The 23,969-nt window shown below is 33.7% G+C and overlaps 2 protein-coding genes across 2 annotated transcripts; both read right to left on the bottom strand.

Annotated features, from left to right (window-relative positions):
- Positions 1–4,155: 4,155 nt before the first annotated feature.
- Positions 4,156–5,990, bottom strand: LOC133877066 (UDP-glycosyltransferase 92A1). Its single transcript, XM_062315302.1, has one exon. The coding sequence runs from the start codon at positions 5,871–5,873 to the stop codon at positions 4,386–4,388; it is 1,488 nt and encodes a 495-aa protein (XP_062171286.1). The 5' UTR covers positions 5,874–5,990; the 3' UTR covers positions 4,156–4,385.
- A 7,513-nt stretch (positions 5,991–13,503) lies between these two features.
- Positions 13,504–16,461, bottom strand: LOC133878165 (IRK-interacting protein). Its single transcript, XM_062316674.1, has 2 exons — positions 15,927–16,461; positions 13,504–15,152 (listed from the first exon to the last, which is right to left on the bottom strand). Exons 1-2 carry the CDS (start codon positions 16,170–16,172, stop codon positions 13,620–13,622), a joined length of 1,779 nt encoding a protein of 592 aa, XP_062172658.1. The 5' UTR covers positions 16,173–16,461; the 3' UTR covers positions 13,504–13,619.
- Between the last annotated feature and the right edge of the window lie 7,508 nt (positions 16,462–23,969).

Genomic DNA, 23,969 nt, shown 5'->3' on the forward strand with positions numbered 1-23,969 from the left:
CTCTTATTTAAACGAGGTGTTTGGAGTCTCACACTGCCAAAGCAATTTATTTAAACGATGCATTTGAATTTAAACGTGCATTTGGTATAACGGATCCGGCTTCGGTGGTGCTGTAGTTTAAAAATTACACCACATCTGCCGTAGAAAAATAGAGGGTCAAAATTTATTTTCTCAAAACACTGCCGTTTCACTTATAAACAAAACTCAAAAATAAAAGGGAAAAGTACACATAACCCCCTCAAACTACCACCTCATTATCAATGTACCCTCCAAACTACCAATTGTATCAATGTCCCCCCTTAAACTACCAAAAAATGTCAATGTCCCCCTAATGACAAAAATGTCCTTCATAAAATTATTAAAATAAAATAAAAACTAAAAAAAATTATTAAAAAAATAGAAAATAACAAAATTTTATTCCAAAAAAATAATAAAAAATTAAAACTGTTTTTAATTTTTTAAAAATAATTTCAGTTTTTTTTTCGTTTTTTTCTTTTTTTTTTTTTAAAAAAAAATTGTTCTTTTTCGTTTTTTTAATTTAATAAAAACTGGTTTTTTTTTCATTTGTTTTATTTTTATTTTTTAAAAAAAAATCAGTTATTTTTTGTTTTTTTGTTTTTTTTTCTTTAAAAAAATTGTTCTTTTTTGTTTTTTAATTTAATAAAAACTGGTTTTTCTTTTTTTCATTTGTTTTATTTATTTATTTTTTTAAAAAAAATAAATTTCCGTTATTTTTTGTTTGCTTTTTTTTTTTTTTTTAAAGAATAAAAAATTTGTTCTTTTTTTTATTTTTATTTTTTTCGTTTTTTATTTTTATTTTTTTTAAATAATTTTTTTTTAGTTTTTTATTATTTTTTTTTAAGTTTTTTAGTTTTAGTTTTAATTTTTTGAATTTATGAGGACATTTTTGTCTTATTCAAAAAAAATTAGGGTCATTTTTGTCTTTTTATTGGTCTTAGGGGGGACATTGACATTTTTTGGTAGTTTAAGGGGGTACATAAACACAATTGGTAGTTTAGGGGGTACATTGACAATTGAATGGTAGTTTGAGGGGGTTATATGTACTTTTTTCAAAATAAAACAATCAAACTTGACGCCGTTTGAAACATCTTCCTATTTCCCGTTTCAAGCTGAGGCCATCCAAGAAGCCGAAATCAGCGAAGGAGAACGCGCCACCGTCCCAAACATGCCGTGCGATTCAAAGCAATCTCCAGCCAAGTCGAAGGTTTCCGGCATGTTCAAATCTAAAGAGTTCTCGGTGGCAGCGGACTCTTCAAATTGGCCGGAGAATGGAGTCCTCCCAAGCGGATCTTGTTTTCGGCATGTTCGGATCTGAAGATTGCTTGAAGAGTCCTCTCAAGCGGAACAAGAAACCGTTAAATACAAAGATAAGCTTGAATCACCGGGAACTCTCGGTGGGTTTTCAGCCCCACCATTAACCAAAAATCCCTCTCCACCGGCACTTCCCAGTCACTCCATTTTCTGTTACGAGCAACTTTCCTCCATGGTGGATCTAATCTCTGCGTCTTAAAGTTTAAGCAGTTCTTGGTTCCATAGCATCCATGGCGGTTCTTGGCTTTTTCTACTTAAATGCTGAATAAAATATGCTACCTATTACTTTCACTTATATCACATTTCATTTACGTTTGCTGAATAAAATATATTATTTATCACTTTCACTTATCACATCTCTTTCACATTTGCAGAAAAGAGATGTTCGTGTAGGGTCCTTTTTATTGTTGTTCCACCTGCTTGAAGCAAAACAGGCGTCCAAACGGATGTTTTCTTCCACGTCAGCATCAGACAGTGTTTTGGGAAAATTAATATTGGCCTTCTATTTTTCTACATCAAATGTGTTGTAGTTTAAAACTAAAGCCAGATCCATAACTAGTATAACAACAAAACTAAATGAAACGATGCGTTTAAAGAAATAATTAAGGGTCATCATCTTCCCCTCGTTTAACCTAAATGCCTGAAAGCTGAAAATTTGCAGAGAAAAAAGAAAAAAGAAAAAGGGGGCGCCGCCTAATTCATTTGCCTATAAGTGGGATGCCGAGTGGCTAATTAATGTCGATTGCCCTTGATGAGTGTTTGAGGGTGGGCAATCAGGGTATCTATAAGCTTTTCTACCAAGGTAGGGAAAATTTTTGGGGGTTGAAGGGGGCATTTGACCCCTCTTGGCCCCTGTACGTGAGTCCCACACAAAATATGATAGGGAGTTGTGTGAGGGTTATAAGGGAATCATTATTACACACATATACACACAAACCCACTCATTTATAGACACATATATCTATATCAAGACTTATAATTACAATAGGTATATATACTACATTACTAAGAGAATTCAATTTTTTTTTATTAATATTTTTAAATACCTAAGATTTTTTCATTATAAAGTTAAAAATAATATTTAAAATTAATAAAAATAAAGTTATACGAGCTTATATGAATTGAGCCGAGTTTATACAAGTTCGGCTCATTTAATAAATAAACCTAATAATTTATTCAATTTTTACTTGTTTAATAGATGAATTGATCTTGAGTTGAGCTAATCGAAGCCGAATGCGAACCTCTTTGTGAGCAGCTCGAATCATTAAAAACTTACTTTACAACTCAAAGTGACATGACACCTTTATTTTTTATCCTATTTTTGGTTAAGAAAAAGTGTCATAATATTCCTCTTAAGGATGTAACATTGCCCTCATATTTGTTCCAAAGTGTTGTAATGATCAACATAGAAATGCTTATTTTTTTTATCTCTTATTTTTTAAAAATAAAAGTAAAAAAAAATTACTCGAGAATACATTTTTTTTTTATTTTTCCTTAGCAACTCAAGAGAATACTTGCAACATCACATATTTAAAAAGAGTGATGCTAAATATTACATTTCTATTTTGTCTTTATTTTATTGAATTGATGTGGTAGTGCTAATTCCTCATTGAATTTTTATTTTTGATTAATAAAGGTAGATAAGACACTGCCATCTTGATTCAAGGAGAGAATTTTGGAAGAATAACTTAGGTTAATAAAACTTGAATTGAACAAAGTGATTTCTATTTCAGCGGATTTACATGATGAGCCCCGCACAATGTGAGAGTTTTGAAAATCACTCCTCGGCAGTAATACATGTATGGCTAGCTTAGCGTTAGGCAATACGACGTGGTAGTGCTGTATTGTAAGCTAAAAAAGGAAATTGTCTAATCTCTTCTAGCTGACCGACCACCCCAACCAAATTTTTAAAAGGGAAATGCCGGGGGTGTACATTCTACATCAGTGGCGGAGCCAGAACATCGACTCAAGGGGGGCAAGAATCGCAAGATTAAAATAGTTTCTAAAAAAAAAAAAAAAATTGATTACAAATATTAAAAAAAAATAACTAACAAAATTCATAAATAATTTAATTAACTATCATCTAAATGTAATTTATATTTTGCATTAGCCATAAGCATAACAAAAAAAAAAAAAAAAAAATTGTTCTCAAATCATGCGTTTTTTTTCAATATATTACCATAATTATCACCTTTTCAAAAATTTGTTAAATTTACCCAACAGATAAATAGTTGGCCTGGTAACTATTATTCAAGCCCTTTTTTTTCTCTTTATTTTTTTTTATTCAAACAATTATTCAAGCCTAAACTTAAGACCAAAAAAAAACGCAGAAGACAAAAAAGAAGAGTTAAAAAGTCAAAAGGCAGGGGCAGCTCAGGAAAAAAAGTTCTAAACTTTTTAAACTTTTTTCCGTATAAGCATTAATCATGCTAAAAGTTTGAAACGGAGCGCTTTTTCGTCTCCACGAGTAAGTGCCCCACCCATATATGCATGTCTTTATTTTTTTTATTTATTATTTTATTTGTTCAAAAAAATTAAAACACTTAAATGAGTGAGATGTGGGGTGTACAGAAATTTTAAAAATGGTCACGACCACCGAATCTTGATTCTTGCGGCCTCGGGAAGAAGTATGGTTTTTATCATGGGTGACCACCGAATCCGGCGGCCTCCATATGGATTATGAATTTATGATGAAGGGAAATCCAAAAAGTTCTGTTAAATTGGGTCAATTCTTGGACACTAACTTCAATGACTTTGCATTGAGCTTTGGTCCTTGGAGTTTGGATAAATAAAATGCAGCAGAATTTACTAATTATGGCAATATGCAGTTAAATGAGTGTGAATAACTTGAAATATCGGGGTAAAAATTGAACCTCACACTGCAATTAGCTACATTGCCGACACATACACAGATGGCGTTGCTTCTTCCACCCCTGTTTTCAATCCTCTTCCTTTTTCTCCGGGGAGAAAGATGGAACTTGATTTGCAACAATGAAGTCGCTTTGCTCAAGTTTTATTCGCCAAGTTATTCTTCCAAATTCTTTCTGCTTGAATCAAGCACCAATCTTCTTTCCCCTGCTTTCACGCTTCTCCCTCGTTGACATTGCAGCACTAAAAAAGTCATCCATGGCTTTGACAGAAGACCCTTTGCCACCTTCCTCCTCTGTCATGGCAGTCTTAATCATCTCCATCACTTGACAAGCTTTCCTTCTCATGTCCTTCCCCACCTGTGTCTCATTCATCACCAACTCTATTTTGGCAACTACATCTTCATATCGAACCTCACAGCTCTTCCCCCTAGCGATCTCCACACAAACTCCCACCTTTTCCTCCAGAAACTTGACGTTGAAGAATTGCTCGGCTGCCATCGGCCATCCAATCATAGGCACGCCATGACTGAGAGCTTCGAGCACTGAATTCCACCCACAATGGGTTAAAAATGCAGAAAGAGACTTGTGGCTCAAAATTTCCACCTGGGGTGCCCAATTGTACACTAGAAACCCTCTTCTTGAATCCTTGATCCTCTCTTCGAATCCTTCTGGCAACCATTCTTTCGCTCTGAATTCCGAGTTTATGTCAAACCCAATTGGTGGCCTAACAACCCAGATAAAATTCTTGCCACTGGCCTCCAAGCCCATGGCCAAGTTCATCATTTGTGAGGCAGAGATCGTATTCATTGACCCAAAAGACACGAATAGGACAGAATTCACTGGTTTTGCACTCAGCCATTCAATGCAACGCCGATCCGGACTAATGCCTCCTTTACCAACACGAGCTCGGCTTTCCATAGGTAAAAGAACCGGCCCTATCGGCCAAGCAGGCCGGCCAAGCTTACGCCTAAAGTACAACAATCCAATATCGTCAAGCTCCTCCAGAGTGTTAAACAAAATCCCATCAGACTTCAGCCACCCAGAAAGATTCTCCTTCTGATAGATCGACCAAGCATCTGCACCATCAGCCTCAAGTATATTTGTTGCCAGCTGTGTAATATGAATGCTCGAAGCTTCTGGGAAATCAGGCAACGAAAACTCATTTGAATTGAACTTCCTGTGAGGCAGGTTCATCCAGAGAGAATAGTAACACCCCAAGCCGTACCCACTTGCCCCGCTGAAGATTGCATGGAAAACGTTAAGCTCTTTAGCCACGCTAGCGGTCCATCCAAAGAATATGTCGGCGATAATGCAGAGAGGGCGTTGGCCGTTTTGCTCTTCGGTTATGTCTTGGATGAGTTTCTTGAACGATGGTCTGAGAGAAGTAGAGGCTTCGAGGAGGCGAATGACGAGGTGGTAGGGAATGGCGTCGGTGTTCTCGGTGTCGGGTGGGAGGCCGTGGTCGGAGCTGCAGAAGGGGATCTCGACGAGGCGAATGGAGGAGTTTGGAGGGAGGGAGGAGCTGAGCTTCTTGATGTTGAGCGGGGTGTTGACAAACGTTATGGTGTACTTCTTTCTTTGCTGTATTTGGATGGCCAAGGCTAGGAAAGGGATAATATGGCCTTGCGCCATGAATGGGAAAATCACTATGTTTTCCTTTCTCTGTGCCATATTGCTCTCAGGAATCTCTGCGGTAGGAATACCAGTTTGAGCTTTATTTCTGGACCCAGAATGGCTGCTCCAACCAGACAGGATGTTTATGTGGTTGATTGCACAGTCAAAAAGGCAACGTAGACTTATTCCTCAAAAAAAAAAAAAAAAAGAAGGCAAAGTAGATGCCATCAACATTTTTCTAAGGTTGTCCTTTTCACCGGCTACTTTCTAGCTGAAAGGGTTTCTCTTCCATCGACGGAAATGATTCCTTTAATCTTCTTACTCACTTTTCAAAATCCTTTGAATTTGTGAGGCTAGTATTCGAGTATTCATTTTCCTCTTTTTTATAAATTTTTTTTTTATCAATTTAAATATAATCTATAATAACTTCTTTTTTTTTTTATCTTTATTTATATTAATAAAATATTTTTTTTTTTTATAAATATATGTTCTTACTTACTCTCACATTTTTTACAAAATTTCAACACAATTACCATAAAAGACAGAGATGAGAAATAAGAGAGAAAAGACAGAGAAAAAATATTTTGTACAAATAAGAACTGAGAGGGTATTTCCCGCGGGTGAATTTTTGTAATTTTACTAACATTTATTCTTTATCTAAAAAAGGAAAATAGGCTATAAAAAAGATGTTGAAAATGCTTTTATTTCACATATGAACCCGAAAGAAAATCACCTTAAAAAAGATATTTTTAAAATTATCATTAAATTTGTGATGCTATTATCTTACATATAAACTCCACAAATTTAATAATAACTTTAAAAAAAAAAAAAAAAAAAAAATGTGTCCACCATGCCTCGTCCATTAAATAAGGATCCTTTTCCCTTGATGGTAGGGTCGGAGATGACTAATAAATTGGGACGGAGGGCTCACATGGTCCCCCTGATCGTTTATGGAGGGAAAGTACTTTTGTCTTTAAGTTTTCACAGTTTTTCCCTTGGAACTACCCCCCATATTTATAACCTAACGTATGACTCCATGCAATTCACTCCTCCAAACTACCACATTGTTAGGAGCCTCAATTATGGATGAAAAATAAGTCACGGACACGTGACACTTGCCCATTTACTTTTTCAAAAATGCCCCCATTTTGGTTGTGTAACAAGACCAAATTACCTAGCATGAGTTTTATGTAATATTATGTTGGTTCATGAAAATTGAAATACCCCCATTTTCAAGGTAAGAACTTCAAAAAATGTCCAGCTCTCATCTTAAACGTATCATTTCGACCTTGCATCCACAATAGGGAATGATTGTTTGACTACTCTCTGTATAAGACAACTAGAGAGTGGTTGTGCATCTGTCACATGCTTCCACAACAAGGAGATGACCGGTCATCCCCTACATCCTTAACACCCCATATATCCGCAATATAGGGTGACCAAGCAGTCACCCCTCACATCCACGAGTGACCACGCGTCTACCTTTGCATTTTTATTTTCTTTTACGGAATTGTATACGGTGAAACATTTTAATTCATGGTAAATTTGTCACTAAAAAATGCTTCAATGTCACATGCTACTCATATGTAACGGATTTCCTCAATTTTAATGTTCAAATTTGAATCAGGAACTTATTTATAACAAAGTTATAGTTTGGGGGAGCAGATTGCAATGAATTGTAGTTTGCAAGTATAAGTGTAAATGGGGTGGTAAGTCAGGAAGAAAAACTGTAATTAATCCTGATTTTTTTCTTTTTTCTAATCATAACCAAGACTTCAAGGGTAACTCATTTCTTCAAAATCGTGCATGTGCTGAGAAAATATGTAAAGATAGGAAGTAATATATGCTTACTAGAAGGAGTTTTGGTTTCATTTCAAATTTGACCAAGCATATCAATTTCTTTTTTTATTTACCAATTAAGTAATTCGTTATATAATTTAAGCTGCCCTTAATCATTTTCATTTCAAGTGTCAAGTGGTCGGCTTATTAAACTAACAATTAACTTTCAATTGTTAAATGGAATATAATGGCCTTGTTTGGTAAAGTACTGTGCAAAACAGGATAGTGAGTTGTTAATTTTAAAGTTAGTAAAAAGTGATAAATGTGATATAAAAAAAAAAAAAAAAGTTATAGAGGAAAGTGAAAAAAAATAATGATTATATTTTAATGATTTTTTTATTTGAATAATAATAAAAAAAAATTATTAATATAATATAAAAAATAAAATAAAATATTTTGATGTTAATTGTGGTTTGCTGAACAATGCCGTAATATATTGTCACAATCCCTTAAAATAACAAAAATTTGTGACAGGAGACTTTCTAATTAGTCTTCTTGTCGGGCCCTCGGAGCCGCATTTTCTATAATGGACAACTTTATCAAGGAAACATCATGTGTCTCCCGCAATCTACATTCTTGGGATTCGTATACAAATTTAAAATAAAATACAAGTGAAATAAATCAACAGTCAAAAAGAGAAAGAAATAGAAAATTTATGCGCTTCGGTTATGTTTTACGCTAAAAGAGTAAAGTTTAAAAAGGTTATATTGTGCTTAATAACTTAATTATTTACGATATATAAGTCTCTATTTATAATTGAATAAGTTGATTTATACAAACAAACCTAAATCGACTTATATAAAAAAAAAAAAATATACAAATCAACTTTTAAAAAAATATAAATCAATGACTTTGTTTGAAAAGCAACATGAGTTTGGAATAATACTAAAAAAAAAAAAAAAAAAAAAAGTACAAAATTCACTAACTTTTATGGATAATTTCTTTACTTTATTTTCACTTTTCTTAAAAGTAAATTAACTTTAAAATATTTTAACCTTTTTCACTTTTTATATCACATTAATAATTTTTTATTACTATTCTAATAAAATTAATCTACTAAAATACAAAATTCTTTTATTTTTTTTATTCAATTTTTTTTTTTTTTACTTTATATCATATTAATCACCTTTTACTTAAAAAAAAAAAAAAAAAAAAAAAAAAAAAAAAAAAAAAAACTCAACGATACTTACCAAACAACACCAATAATATTAAGTTATATTCTAAATATATTCTAACACACGAATTCCTAAACAATGACACTCTAGTCATGTCAGGCCACAGGTCTTTTTGTCTTCTCCTTTGCGAAGTATGGAATATGAGGTGTCGCACTTAATGGAGCCATATTCCATACAAATGATACATGTAATATAAAGTAAAAATGATTTGTATAAAAAATTGAAAAAAAATATGTATGGTAGTGAATTTTTTTATTTAAATAATAATAAAAAATTATTGATGTGATATAAAAGTAAAAAAAATTAAAGTGTTTTGATATTGATTATTTTAAGAAAATGTGAAAATAAGTAAGAAATAATGTATAGCAATATTATGTCCTGTTATGGCCATTGCCAAACAAGGCCATGGTTCATTGTTTAAATTTTAATTAATGTTTCGTTTGTTTCGACGTAAAATAGTTTCCGTTGTAAAATATTTTCGACGAAATTATTTTAAAAAAAAAATGATTTTTTCAAAAATATTTTCCAGCATTTGGTTCGCACGAAAAAATTATGGGAGGCGAAAATGCAATTGTCGTCGGAATCCGGCAACGTCCGGTCGCCGTTGCCGGATTCCGGCGAGCATGTTTGGCTGGATCCGAGCCATTTTGGCCATATTCGGCCGGCTTCTGACCATGGCCGGATTCAGGCCAGTTTCAATTGAAATCTGGTCCGCCGGCATCTTGCGACGGTGGTCAGATGTTGCCGGATTCCAGCACCGCCTAGATTCTGGCTACCGACTATTGCTGGATTCCGACAATCAAATATTAAACGTGCGTGCAAGGACGAAGAGTTTAATTTCGGAAAACGATTTACGTATTTTACGTTTTTCAAAAATTAAAGAAGCTTTTACGGTCAAACTGAAAATGATTTTCGTTAACCATTATTTTCGCCCCTATCAAACATCGTAAAATACCGAAATTATTTTTTAAAAATCAATTTACTCCGAAACAAACGGAGCATAATTGAGAGTGAGCTCACGTGAGATTTACTTCTCTGAATAAATTTTAGATTATTTTAAACGCTAGTTCAGACAAGCTAGTTAATCTCATCGAGCGATGACCTTTTCTTATTCACGAATTGGGTTCATTAAATTGCAGCCAATCTCGATCATCTTGGCATTAAATTGTGAAAGGAAATAAAATAATAATAATAAAAAAAATCCATAAAAAGCTTAAATACGCTTGAAAGGAAATATATATATATATATAAGACAATGCTTCCCAAGTTGTCTTCCATTTCTTTTGTTATTATGGGAAAGTACTTGTAGTTTAAAAAAAGTTGGTACTTTTTAATACAATTGATCGCGCGCTAAGACAGTTGGAAGTGCATGCAAGAAGAAACAAAATTAACAAAAGAATTTGTTATGGCGGGTTGATAGGAAATAACTTTGATGTTTAAGTCATATGAATCAAAAAAAAAGTAAAATAAGTTCGGAAGAAAGCAGATGAAAGTCCCATTTTACGTAATGTTTGCTGCTCTTTATAATGAATTTTTTTTTTTTTTCCATAACCGTGTGCTACGTATTATACTTTTATTGGAGATTTCTCGGCTGCAAATAAATTCCCTACATCTCACAATTCCCATCATGGCATCACGTGCATTATGCGTGTTGCCTTATGTTGAAAAGTGAGAATTCCACTTATAACTCTTGATCTTTTATAATTTTTACAAAAATGTTCTTAAACTTTAAAAAGTGTCAATTTAGGATATTCATCTTTCAATTTTTTTTTCAATTTCAACTATCCGTTAGAATTTCCTGTTAAATCCTGTCAAAATTTTCAAAAAACCCCTTATTTTTTTAGGGAAAAAAAAAAATGAAAGATGGATACCATAAATTAACATTTTTTAAAGCTTGTATACCTTTTTGCAAAAATGATGAAAATTAAGGATTATAAATGAAATTTTTCCTGCTAATAATGATGAGAACAGTTATGGACGCAGCTTAACAATGGATTCAATGTGGAGTTGTTTTGAGGTTCCAAGGTTGGTAGGTTAATTGATGGACTGGATACTGGTCCACAGGCCCAACAGCCCATGACAGTACTAATCTTTTTATGCTTAATCAATGAAACAAGCCAACTGGGCTTTGTGGTGGTCCAATGACTCTAATCATAAGTATTCTGAATCTTTTGTAGCCCCCAACCTGGTTTCAACCATATTTTTGGTCGCCCTCCTCTCAAAAAAATCATTCGACATCTTCCTCTTAAAAAAGAAAAAATAGTTGAAATTTGCACAGAGAGAGTTACTTGTTACACATACATATTACATCGAGGTATTTGTCACTTTTAAAACCCCAAAAGGTTATTTGTCACAACTTCAAACCGCATCGATTAATTTAGCAGTTTTCCCATTTATTTTTTTTAAGTCTCAATCATATCTCAATATGAAAATGAGTAAAGCTAAAAACCACATTTTTATATCATCACTATCACACCTAGATGACATTGCAATGTCAATCAGCACTTATTAAAATAATAAGAAAAATAAAAAATAAAAAACTCAAAAGACCGATTAATACTAACACGTCATCAAAATAAGATATTAATAAATAAAAATATAATTTTTAGCATTATTCCATTAAAATGTGAGGGAAGAAATAAAAAAAAAAAAAAAAAAAAAGAAAAAAAAAAAAAAACAAAAAAAAGAAGGCGAGATACCTCCTATGGATACAAGAGCCTTGTGTGAGTGGATGTTCTAGAAGGAAACACTTAATGGATTCTGAATACTGAAGAAGGCAGTGATGGATGGGTTTTCTTTTGGGTCTCAATGAAATTGATTAGAAGAAGGGAATTCCGTGACTGGGCCAGACTGGATTTGGGCCAGGACAGCATCAGGAAATAAAATACATAGTGCTGGCAGTAGCCCGGGCTAGAGCTAGTTGAAAATCGCAGCCCAGACCAGCCCAGCCCAGCCCGGGTTATTAATCTTTTTCTTATTTTTTGTTTTTTTACGTAGCATATATTTTCTACACTCCCTTATGAAGAATTAGCATTTTTGCGACCATAATTTCGAACTTTTAATTTTTACAATGTCGTTGTTCTAAGAATCTTTTTTTTTTTTTTTTTTTAAAGTTCACTATTTTTTTTAAAAAAAAATGCCAAAAACACTCCCGTTCTTTTTTAAGAGAAAAAAATATATATATAAAAATAAAAAAGTGAAAATTATGGTGGGTTAGTCCAGAATTTTCACAATAACATCTCACAAATGACATTTCTTAGATGAATTTGCCTGTACAAAAGTCAAAGCTAACAGTATGGAGCAGAAAAAATTGCCAAAAGATGGAGCAGAACTAGCCTTGTCCTTGGATATATTGAAAAGGACTTGTGACCCTTAGAATGAAATAACAAAGAACATCTCTTATCACTGCTAGTGCTAGCTACATTTCTTCAGTCTATGTGACGAATATGGAAATTTCCTATCCCTTCGATTCCAACTTGTTAATGACTTTGAAAAGTATAAAAATTTCTTACAAATTCATGTAGCAATTAATTATTAAACAATTAAATTTATCTGTCAAATTTTATTGTTTAATTTTTTTTATTATTATTAATATACTTTCACGTAATTTTTATTTTTATTTTTATTTTTTAAAAAAAAAACTTAGGAAAATTGTGGCAGTCCTTCCTTTATTTTTTTTGGGTTAAATATATTGTAGTCCCTCAAACTACCATCCTTTCTCTAGATGGCCATCTAAACTGCCAATACTTAGATTCTGACCTCCCAAACTACCACTTTCTGATTTGTTGGCCTCATCCATCGATTTATGCTATCATTTCTAACAGAAATTGGGTTATGTGCATAGCACGTGATCCTTTTAGCCCAAAAATTTGAAAATATCTTTCTTACACTTTGAAATTCTCACGATTAAGAGATGAGTGTTTTTGGATTTTTGGGCTAAAAGGGTTACGTGCCGTGCACATGACCTAATTTCTGTTAGAATTGACTGCATAAATGGACGAATGTGGCCAAAAAAATCAAAAAGTGGTAATTTGGAGGCCTAAAATTCAAACAATAATAATTTAAGAGGTCATTTAAAAAAATAATAATAATTTGAGGAGTTAAAATGTATTTAACCAGTTTTTCTTTCTATGCATGTGCTTCAATTGATTGATAGTTTGATTTCAATGCGGATGCATGATGATTCCGTATATTTATTATTTGTTCTTTGCAAAAAATGGGGAAGTAGCATGAATCCCTGTCGTGGCAAAGAAAGGAAATGTTCTGCCAAAGTTATGGCATAAAGTAACAAGAACAGCACGAAAAGTCAAAAACAAAATAGAAAACGTCATGGTAATTAAGATAGGCTTCAATCAATCACTTCAACTTCTAACAGCTTGACTTAAACAAATAAAACTGACCTAATATTCAACAAAGGAGAACAATGAAGCCATTGTTGGCTGGACAACAATAGAAGAAGAGCAGTGGATTAGGAGTGAGATTATGTTGTAACATTCATGAAGAAAACCTATGAAACCTATTGGAACATTTTTGAATAATGTTATTCTTCGTATTTATTTATCATTCATGTCACAATATTGATCAATGTAACATGTTTTAAATGGATTTTTTTTTAGTTGGTAGATACAAAAAACTACTTAAAATACATCATATCAACCGGTGTGACACAAATGTGATAAATAAGTGTGAAGAGTAGTATTACTCGACATTTATTATCATGTCAATCTGATAATTACAACCTTAATTCTCTAGGTGAGACTAATGATCATAAAACCAATTTCCAAACAACTTAAGCTGCAGATTTATACCTACAAACAACCTTACACCTCAACACCCTGTCCTGAACATAAAACCCTGGCATTACCATGACCTTAACTCGGCTAGGACCATGTGACCTCTGCCTTTCCATGAACATGTCTTCCATGTAATGAGGATCAAAGCTTCTATTCTCATCAACCCTTAAAATCCCCAATGGTGGGTTGAAAGAAAAGGCAAGCAAATGCAGCAACCATATGCACTTGGCAGCAACAAAGAATGCTTGGAGAAGCTGCTCAGGCCACGGTCTTGTCCAATTCAGCATGGTAATAATGCAGCTCATTTTCTGATCGCAGAACTTGCTGAATTCCTCGCTGTAATATTTAGTCCCCTTCCTTAATACTTCGTTCCAGCTTAAGTTCCTCAGTGCAACAAAAGATGAGAATTGAGCCTGGCGATCTTGTTGGGGATCTAAGAGCTTTGGGGAGCCATTCTTCTGAAAGACGCAGTTCTCAAAGTCTTGGTAGAGTGACTGGTTTATGAAAGCTTCCAAATGGTATAACACTGCCTTTGAGTATTTGGAATTCAAAGACAGTTTATATGGTTGAAGAAGCAAGTTTAAGCTGTCCATTAGAGTGTTATCAGTTTCTTCAATCTGGCCAAAAAGGGTCTTGCAGAATTGCTTCACTGACAATCTTGCTTCTGATACAACCTGCAAGAAACCTTCCACCATTACTTCCTCGTTGACAGGCATCAAATTTTCTCCATTTCCATCAAAGGATTTCCCTCTCCTAGGAAAAGTTCCAAGCTTTTCAGGAATTTGGGAATCCTTTGCCGGCATGGCTTGCCTCAAAGCTCTCTTCAGCTCTTCACAGTAAGTCTCCAAGTACTCCAGCTTCTGTCTAAGCTCCCCCAAGGAAGATTTCATCTCAGCAACTTCCATCAAGGCTGCGTCTCTATTCTCATTTGCTTCCATCAGTTCTTTCTTCAGTGTTTCCATTGACATTATCCCCAAGTCCTTAAAGAGTTGGGAGACTTCCTCGGATTCTGCTCGGTTCGGGGAGTTTTCGTTCTTATGCTTCTTCTTTAATCGAGGAAACAGCCATGAGATCACTCCCCGATTCTTCGGTTGTGATTGAATGGACGAGTGAGAATCCGTTAATGGAACAATAATATTAGAATTCCTGCTGTTCCTTGTCAAATTCTCAGATTCGGTAGTTATAATTGCAGGCTTGCATCTATTGCAGGAGGATACTGATTTGAAGTCTCCCAAACTGTTTCTTCGGCTTGACTTAAAGTGGTCATTCCAGGGCGATGTTTGAAGGACAGTGATGTGGGTTGCGCAAGAACCGGTGACAGATTTGTGATCTTCAGCTGGACAAATGTGGGATTCTAAGCCGGCCAAACCAGAAGGCAATCCCTTTCTTGAGGATGAATTCTCCTTATAATCTGATAGAACAGTTTCATTGCTATATCCTCCTAGTCCATACTCATCCCAACTTTCTGATACTGCTCGGTCTTTTAGTGGGATTTGATGATATCCTGGCAGCGGTTCATCTTCATAGCTCTGTCAATATTTCCCAAATTCAGAAACTTTTCCATAGTTGAACAAACAAAAGTTTCAAAAATATTGAAATAGAGAATTTCTTTGTGGGTCAAATGCAGGCTCAAGTATGAAAGCTTTAATCACTAAAGATCTGTGGTAAACACACACCCACTTAAACACAGACTGGAAATCAAAGCAAAAGTAGAAAAGAACGGTCTTCATAAAATTCTGCAAAGATGTTAACAATAGAAGGATTATAACAATGAAAGATAATGGGTAAAATCCTTTAATATTCGATTACAGGCAAAATTCAGAAATAATCCTAACAGTAACTCGGGTCAAAAGCGCATAAAGAGAAATTAAAAAAGACGCGCATATATATATATATGAACATAGAGAATATAATCTTTATTATAACGAGGTTATCTATTTATTGGATTTTAAATGCAACTGATCTTATGGTGGGCGAGACCCATCTAACAGTTCTTTCACTATCCAATTAATTAATGCATGAAAAAAATAAAAGAATAAATGAACAACAGAGATCATCATTACAACACGTGAAATTGACTTTGTTGTTTTTGATATAATTCGAGTCATGAACCTAAAAGAATCATCAACTTAAAATACTTATGTTTCAGGCCAAAGCTAGCAATTCATATTAGTGGCAATTGGCAAACTGTAAAGCAAGTGTTTAACTTTAATTTAAAAAAACAAAAACCCAATAAATAAACACGTAGAATACAGGCTATAAAGCAAAACTTACGGAGAAAGATTAAGAAAATTTGTACTCACCGGTGTGAAAACTGGGTAATCTTGAGCAGAGAACTGAGAAGCAGTGTGTGAAGCAGGGGAAGAAGACGGGAATCTCAGATTGGCAGGACTGTTTCCTTGCATTAAAGCAGCATGGAGAGCTCTCAGCTCCACAGCTTTGGCAATGGCAGCTTGGATTTCTTGCCTGCTGATTTCATGGTTGGTATTGCTGCTGTTGCTGTTCTTGTTTTCAAAGATTTGAGAGACAGTAGTTGCAGCAGCAGCCATTAACAGAGGAGAGAACAGAGCAGTGCATATGAACCCAAAGAAGAGAATATCTAGTGTTCGAATAGTTCAGAAATTTTTCAATGTCAGAAAAGAACAAAGAGGATTAACATGTGGGTATCCAACCGTTGGATTTGATTTAAAGAGAGGAAGATCATATCCGGCGCAAAATCTTGGAGAACCAGAAGGCAGAAACTAGGTAGATAGACCAAGAGAGAGAAAGAGAGAGATGTGTAGAGGAGGTATCTCAAACCAATAAGCTTTTGTCTTTGTTCTAAAGGATTAATAGAATGTGAGCATGTGAAGCACAGAGAGAGAGAGAGAGAGTAGTTTTTACTCTATGTGGGCATGACTCTTTGAAAGCAATTTACCAAAATGCCCATAGTTTCCAAAAATAACCATAACACCAACGTGAAATGGTGGTACGATTGTCAACATGATTACTTGGATACTATCATAAGTTGTTCCACTATATTCCACTGCTACAATGCCAACAGTTTGAAGTGGCATCCTCCAAATTATTGCTTTGAGAGAGTCTTTAGAAAACTTTGTGTTATCATCACGAGCAATGATAGCAATTGCTTGCCTGCTAAGAGTGACTTTATACGTACATTGATAAGACATACATCATTTTGGATCCCATTATGTAACTTCCTAGCAATTCATAATTTGATTCCTCCCCCCAATGTTTTCCCGGGCTCTGAATTTTGATTCTTTGTACTCTTTCTTTTGGTGCAACATGAATCTTATATGCAAGCATGTATATTGATGATGCTGAAATGGAACGGCCAATTTCATGTCTTTGAGGACTTGAAAGTATTGGGAATAATGGCTTAGAAGCATGCAAGGACTAGCCGATCGGAATATCTTCAATGTTTAAGTCAGCTGAGAATTTGGAAAGAATCATTATTTCCCAAATTTTGAAGTTAGTGTTTTTTCGAATGAGTGAATGAAGCGCTTATCTCTCCCATATTGAACTGTGTTCCTTACAATTGAAAGACGTTATTACGTTGTCACGTGTCATTCTCCGACTAAATTACGCGCGGTTCGTCTATGAATCAAGATCATTGGCTTTGGTAAGGAATGTTCTTGATAATCCTTCCTTTATCACGGATTAGGTGACATTAAATGTCAACTGCCCTTGTGACAGGAGGAGAGTGGTGCTCTCATACCATCTCGAATGTGGGTTCTCTAAAAAATTTGATGACACATCAAACTTTGAATCATTTTGGGTAGCATAGATGATTGAATACTTTACAGTCTAGTGTAATTTCTCTGCGGCCGCCAAAAATTATGTTACTAGGCCAATTTGGGTTTGGGTTGTTCAGCACTCGAAACGGATTGGATTGTCTGGCTAGACTAAGGAAGATAAAATCCAAACATATCATTCATAAATATACACATGTGTGTGGTCCTAGCAAAAAGGAACCAAAAAAAAAAAACTTATATATGTGTTAGGTCTTAGCAAAAGGAACAAAAAAATATCCAATAATGCAAGAAATCCTTTGTCTCTGTTCATGGGAATGTATGGTGACGATTTGATAATGATTTTTAAAATTGATTTTTGGTTTTAGTTTTTTTAAAAAAAATGTTTTGATGTAATATAAAATAAGAAGTATTTGTTGGTAAGGTTTACATTTCAAAAGTGTTTTACTTTTTAAATCGTTTGTTAATAAATTTTGGATTTTTATTTTTATTTTTTTAAAAAACTATTAATAAACCAGGATGAAAATTATGACTAAATATACTTTGTAAGACGTATGTACAAATAATAATTAGATTTAGGTTAGGTGAACTAGGGAAAAAAAAAAAAAGAGAAGCATTTGGATTTATCTTAACAGAAAGAAAGCAACATGCATGGTAGATGCAAATTAAAAACCTTCATATGATCGAAGACCACCTTAATGGACCCGGTATACCCATTTCTATTTATTTTTATTTTTTTTCAAAACAAAAACATTAATAAACAACTTAAAATTCAAAACAGTACTCAAACTATTTGACCTTTATATCACAATAGAACATTTTTTTTAAACCAAAAATAAAAAATACTCCCTAAAAAAACATTAACAAACGTTGTGCCTGTAGGTGGCCATGGTCAGCCAATTGTTCTCCATGCAAACGTGGTGGTGACCTTTACCCTTCAAAAAAGGGTAAAAATCTTAAACTACTGCCAAGAGGTAAGTTAAACCTTTAACCTATTGATGCAACAACATTGGTGATGTCTTAACTGTTCTGTATTTTACATGTTCCCTTTCTTGATGAGATCGAGTTGACCTGTAAGTGGACACATTAAAGCAACGCACTTCTAGTTCTTCAACTCTTAAAAGCTAATCCCAAAAAGAAAAAAAAAAAGTGATTTGAGTCCCAATGAATGAACGAAGCTTTGCTTCAAAGTTAGCTAAAAGAAATTTTCTAACAAAATTTATTTTAAATCAATATCAGTCTAAAAACATGACATAAATTTCATCAAACCTGGTTTGGATAAGTTTTCTTAAACTCAATTTATAAAGCCGTTATGTGTCACTTAACATGTGAAAAATATTAAATTACTACTTATCTTAAAAGCTTAAGCTGTTAAGAAAATGTAAATTTAATCATTTAATTTATATTATAACAATAAGTACATAATTTTTTAATTAACATGTAAAAATCACATATTTTTTTAATAGAACTACTAAAAAGATATGTATTTTCACGTGCATAAAAAAAAATAAAATAAAATAAAATAAAATAAAAACATAATAATTTTATGAACTGGATTGAAAAAATCGGAGGAAATTGTTATCTTTTTTAATAAACTGTATTAAAGAAAAACTGTCCCCTAAAAGTCACAATTTTTCTTACCATTAACAAGTACGCATTTCAGGGTGTCGAGGACAAAATGGTCAATTGCAAAGATACGTAGCTGTCCGGGTGCTGTTGTTGCCGAAAGGGCCCAATGTGGGTGACAGAAATATCCAAAACCTTCCAAACGCTCTCACACAGTTGTCTTTCTCTTTCCTTTTTCTTTTCTCTCTCTTTTTCTTTCCGAAGTACCTCTTTCTCTTTTCACCAAACAAGTGAATCTTGTAAGGCGTGGAGGCACGGTGGGCCAAACGGGGACCAAATGGAAATGGAAACTCCCTCGGGCCCTCGTGATCCCAAATTACAGAAATGTCCATAACGTACCATTTGCTAGTTCCAAGACGACAGTACTGGGAGCTAAATGGAGTATTCCAAGGAAGCGAGGGTGCTTTTGAAGAAATAGGAATATATTTTATTATAATTTAATATGAAAATGGAATTCCATGTAGGATTTGGTATGGAGTTCGTTGTTTTCCATAACTACTTTGTGTTAGAAAAATCATTATCTTATTGAAATTAACTTTATGAGCCAACCACCCCCGGAGAGTTAGTAAGATTTGTCAACCTCCACATGCAAAAAGTTTTTGTTTCATCAAAAAATTAAAAAAAAAAAAAATCGCTTACTTTGTTAATGCTTTTTAGATAATACTTTTAGATCAGTAATTTTAATATTTTATTAATATTTTGTATTTTGAATTATTTATTAATATATATAAAAAGAAAAGGATCAAACAAGCAATTAAGGCAAACGTGGCCCAAGAGTTTTAGTTTCAATTCTTAAAGTAATTCAACTTGGTAGCCAGCTAGCTATGATCTACAAGGAAAGGTTTAGAACCTAACAATTAGGTTTGTTTGTTTTGACAATAAGCAAAGTTAGTTAGGAAAATGTAGTTATACGATATAATATTGGAAGCCTTAATTCTCGTGAACGAAAATCAAAATTCATAGTTTTATGCCAAGACTTTTTATTTGTGTCTTGGTTTTAATATATGATCAATTTGCCGCTCACAAGTTCTCTTAAGGCCTAATCATTGATCTAAAAGCTTTAGGATTGTTAGAAACTAATTTGCTTAAACCCTTAACTCTTTAACAAATATTTCACCACGCACGCTTTTGAATCCGACATTCACAGCAGCCCACTGTTGACTCTAGTAGTTTTTTTATTTTTTTAGACTCTACTCACTTATAAATATTCAATGATTTAATATTATGCTTATACATAATATATACCAATAAATCCACCGGGTCATCTCATTTGTGATTCGAACCTAACGTAATGTTTGATCTGATATCAATTGTAGAGGGTCTAACTACGTACGACGTACGTACTGATCTAGAAGGCCTACTACTATTGAATAGTACTGATTTAGTTTAATCCTTAATTAACCCTTAGAATCGTAAGAGGCTCCTGAGCTTAATTTCCATAAAATTAGTTAACTGCATGCACAGTGACTGGCACATATCAACAAACGAACAAGTCGTCATCCCTACCTTGTAGTGGGTGTATATGCTTTTCCAGCTCTAATTCTTTACTGGGTTATCAAAAATTAACAAATTAAAGGGCGGCATGGGCCTGGTGTCTTCATCATATATAGAGCTAGCAAACATGTGTTGGCTCAGTTGGAGGATCATTATAAAATCAAATGGCCGAAAGTGATAGCTAGCTAGGTGTTCTTCATCAATATAATTCACCCATGGCCAAGAATCTCCCATGTTAAAGCTTTTCGATCTCTCTCGATCGCTGCCATGATTGTGCTGCGGGCATGCATCTCTTTTGGCCCGGCCCCCATTGCCTTTCATGATCCGGATGGGGTGTATATATATATCATTAATGACCATATAATTAATTAGCTTCTAAGATAAATGACTCAAATGCCAATATATATTTTTTATAGGCTTAACTAATAAGATATATTTGGGGGCACATGGGGATCATTACTTGTACCATTATGTAAGTTCTACTCTAATTTATTATAATCCTTCTTTAAGAACGATCGACTTGCTTCAAAATCAACAAAATCTCTTCAATCATGAGTAGTACTTTACGCAAATACTTCCATCAAAACCAACTAATTAATCCTTTTTTTTTTCTTAATCTTTTTTCCCCCTTTACCCAATAGACATAATAATGTGGACACTAAGTTATAAAAATGATACACTTTACATAGGCTCCAAACATCATAAAAATGTGACACCACGCGCATAAGCCACAATTAAATTTACACTTTACACGAATTCTATGAATTGATGTGGTAGTCTATGTGACATGCACTTACCATATTAGTCATAATCAAATTTACCTGTTTAGTGACTGACGTAGTAAGTGTCGTACATTTGTTTGTTAAGAAATTGTAATACCGTACCTTTAATAACAATTTTTTTTTTATTCTATACATGGCAACTGATATTAAATTGTAGTTTATCATTCCATTTGCAATGATTAGTTAGTTACTTTGTTTAATTAATATCTTATTCTCACTTTGGAAACACCGAAAAAGAAAATTTTAATTAATAGTTACATGACTGTACGTATATTTGTGGTTGTTAAGATATGCATGATGCCCTTTCATTTTCAGTCACGGTCACAGCTAGCCCCGCCGGATTAACGAAAATTAAGAAAGGTGCATGGCTTTAATTGGTGTCTCTTTCTCTGTACCAGAAGGAATAAAACAGGAATTAAAAAAAAAAAAAAAAGAAAAAAAAAAAGAAGCAGATAATTACACCATTGGTCCATGTGATATACTATAATTATTTTTCATTTTCTATGGTTTAAAAAGTGCATGGGAGGTCCATGTGATATGCAATAATTACAAATTGATCCCTATAGTCAAATTCAGTTAAAAATTTTAACAGATTCCGTCAAATGCCACGTCAACTCCACGTGTTGCCAATAAGACATGTCCATCTTAATAAAATAGAGATATGATTCTTCACCACCTAAATATACAACTTTTCACCACCTTGTCTATATGGCAGATGATCCCCTATTAACTTTAAAGTTTTTTTATTTTTAAAAAATAAAATAAAGTGAGGGAGCACCTTGCCACATAGACAAGATGGTAAAAAGTTGTATATTTAGGTGGTGAAAAATCATTTTTCAATAAAATAATATAAATTTATTAAAAAATAAATAAATATACTTATTTTTTTAAAAACAAATTAAAATTAAAATTAAAACCAAAAAAAAAAGGAAAAAAGAAAAAAAGGTGACAAGGGGGTGGCTAGGGGTGGCCCGATGGCCACCCCCGGCCATTGCGGTGGCCTCGTGCCACCCCCAATGGCCTGGGGGTGGCTAGGGGTGGCCCGATGGCCACCCCCGGCCACTGCGGTGGCCTCGTGCCACCCCCAATGGCCTGGGGGTGGCCGCTCGCCACCCCCGGTGGCCTCTGGGGGTGGCGCATGGCCACCCCCATTGGCTGGGGGTGGCCTGGCCACCCCCAAAGGCCCATTGCCTGCCAGTTTTCTTTATTTTTTTTAAAAAAAATAATTTTATTTATTTATTTATTAATAAATTTATATTTTTTATGAAGAATGGACACGTGTTGCCATCTTATTGGCGACACGTGGCGCTGACGTGTAGGGCTAACAGATTCCGTCAAAATGGTGGACGGAAAATCGACCCAGGGAGTAAAACGTAATTATTACATATCACATGGACCTCCTATGCACTTTTTAAACCATAAGAAGTGAAATATAATTATAACATACCACAGGGACCAACAGTACAATTATCCCAAAAAAAAAAAAAATACTCAGTCTCTATCACCTTCTGATACTAATTCTTAATATATAACAAGTGTACACAAATGTTAAAGTAGAAAGACAGAAGACTAATATTATTCTTGCTGGCGTCCTCGTATAGCGTTTGGATTTTGTCCCGTTTTTGTTGTTCTGGTCCCGGAAAAGAGGATTCCTATATAATGTCTTGTTATTGTCACAACATGCACATATATAGCCAGAATAATGGGTTTTTAATCACAATTTTTTAACACTATCAATAAATTAGGTGATCTTTTGGTGATTGGAAACAACCATGCTAGATGTCTTTGCCATTGCAATCAAGATTAGGAAGACCCGTGTTAATGTAAAAAGGTTTGAGCCTCACCTTAAAAAGATGTCACTGGAGCGTACGTAAAATTAATATATCATAGTTGTGTTCAAACATATAAGCTTAAGATTTTAAGTTGAGTGGTATTTTAATATGGAGGACCTAGTACTCCATAAATTTTGAGACCTAAGGTGATAATTTTAAGTAAGATTTATACATTGATTAAATAATATTTATTTAAGCTTTTTATATTATAATGTGTGTTCTTTAAAATCCATTATACTCATATTTTATGAGATGCAAAATTACTAATTAAGTTTTTGTTTAATTTTATTATTATCGATACTAAATCTCTCACACGTGTAGAAATGAACAACTAAAATATAAAATTGTCAAAATAAAAATACATAGATTATGAAGTGTCGAAACTCCCAAATGGGAAGAGACAAAATGCTATCACAATTTTCATCAGCTAATATTCCACCTCTTTTTTTTATTCTTCCATTTGGGAGCTAGCCTTAAACAATGGCTTAAGTGGCCTACCTATTGTGCCGCTCTCCTAACATATTATATTATGATCTCATTAAAATACTTACTAAAATGTCAATCTCCTTAACACTAAGATTGAGCATTTTCAAAAAACCACCATCTTGTCTGCAATTTAAAAATTCAGATTTTTTGCGTTTTCAAATTGTAATTTTTTTTTTAAATAATGCAATTCCAAATAATTAATAGGCTATATATATATATATATATATATATATATATATATATTGCAGTATGTATGTATTGCGGTATATATGCCCTGCTTTTTGTTTTTGCCATCAACATATAGAAACCCATAGGCAAAATTAAAAAAAAAAAAAAAAAAAAAAAAAAGAAGAAGAAGAAGAAGAAAAGAAAGA

Source organism: Alnus glutinosa, chromosome 9 (assembly GCF_958979055.1).
Source record: "Alnus glutinosa chromosome 9, dhAlnGlut1.1, whole genome shotgun sequence".
NCBI classification, from domain to species: Eukaryota; Viridiplantae; Streptophyta; class Magnoliopsida; order Fagales; family Betulaceae; genus Alnus; species Alnus glutinosa.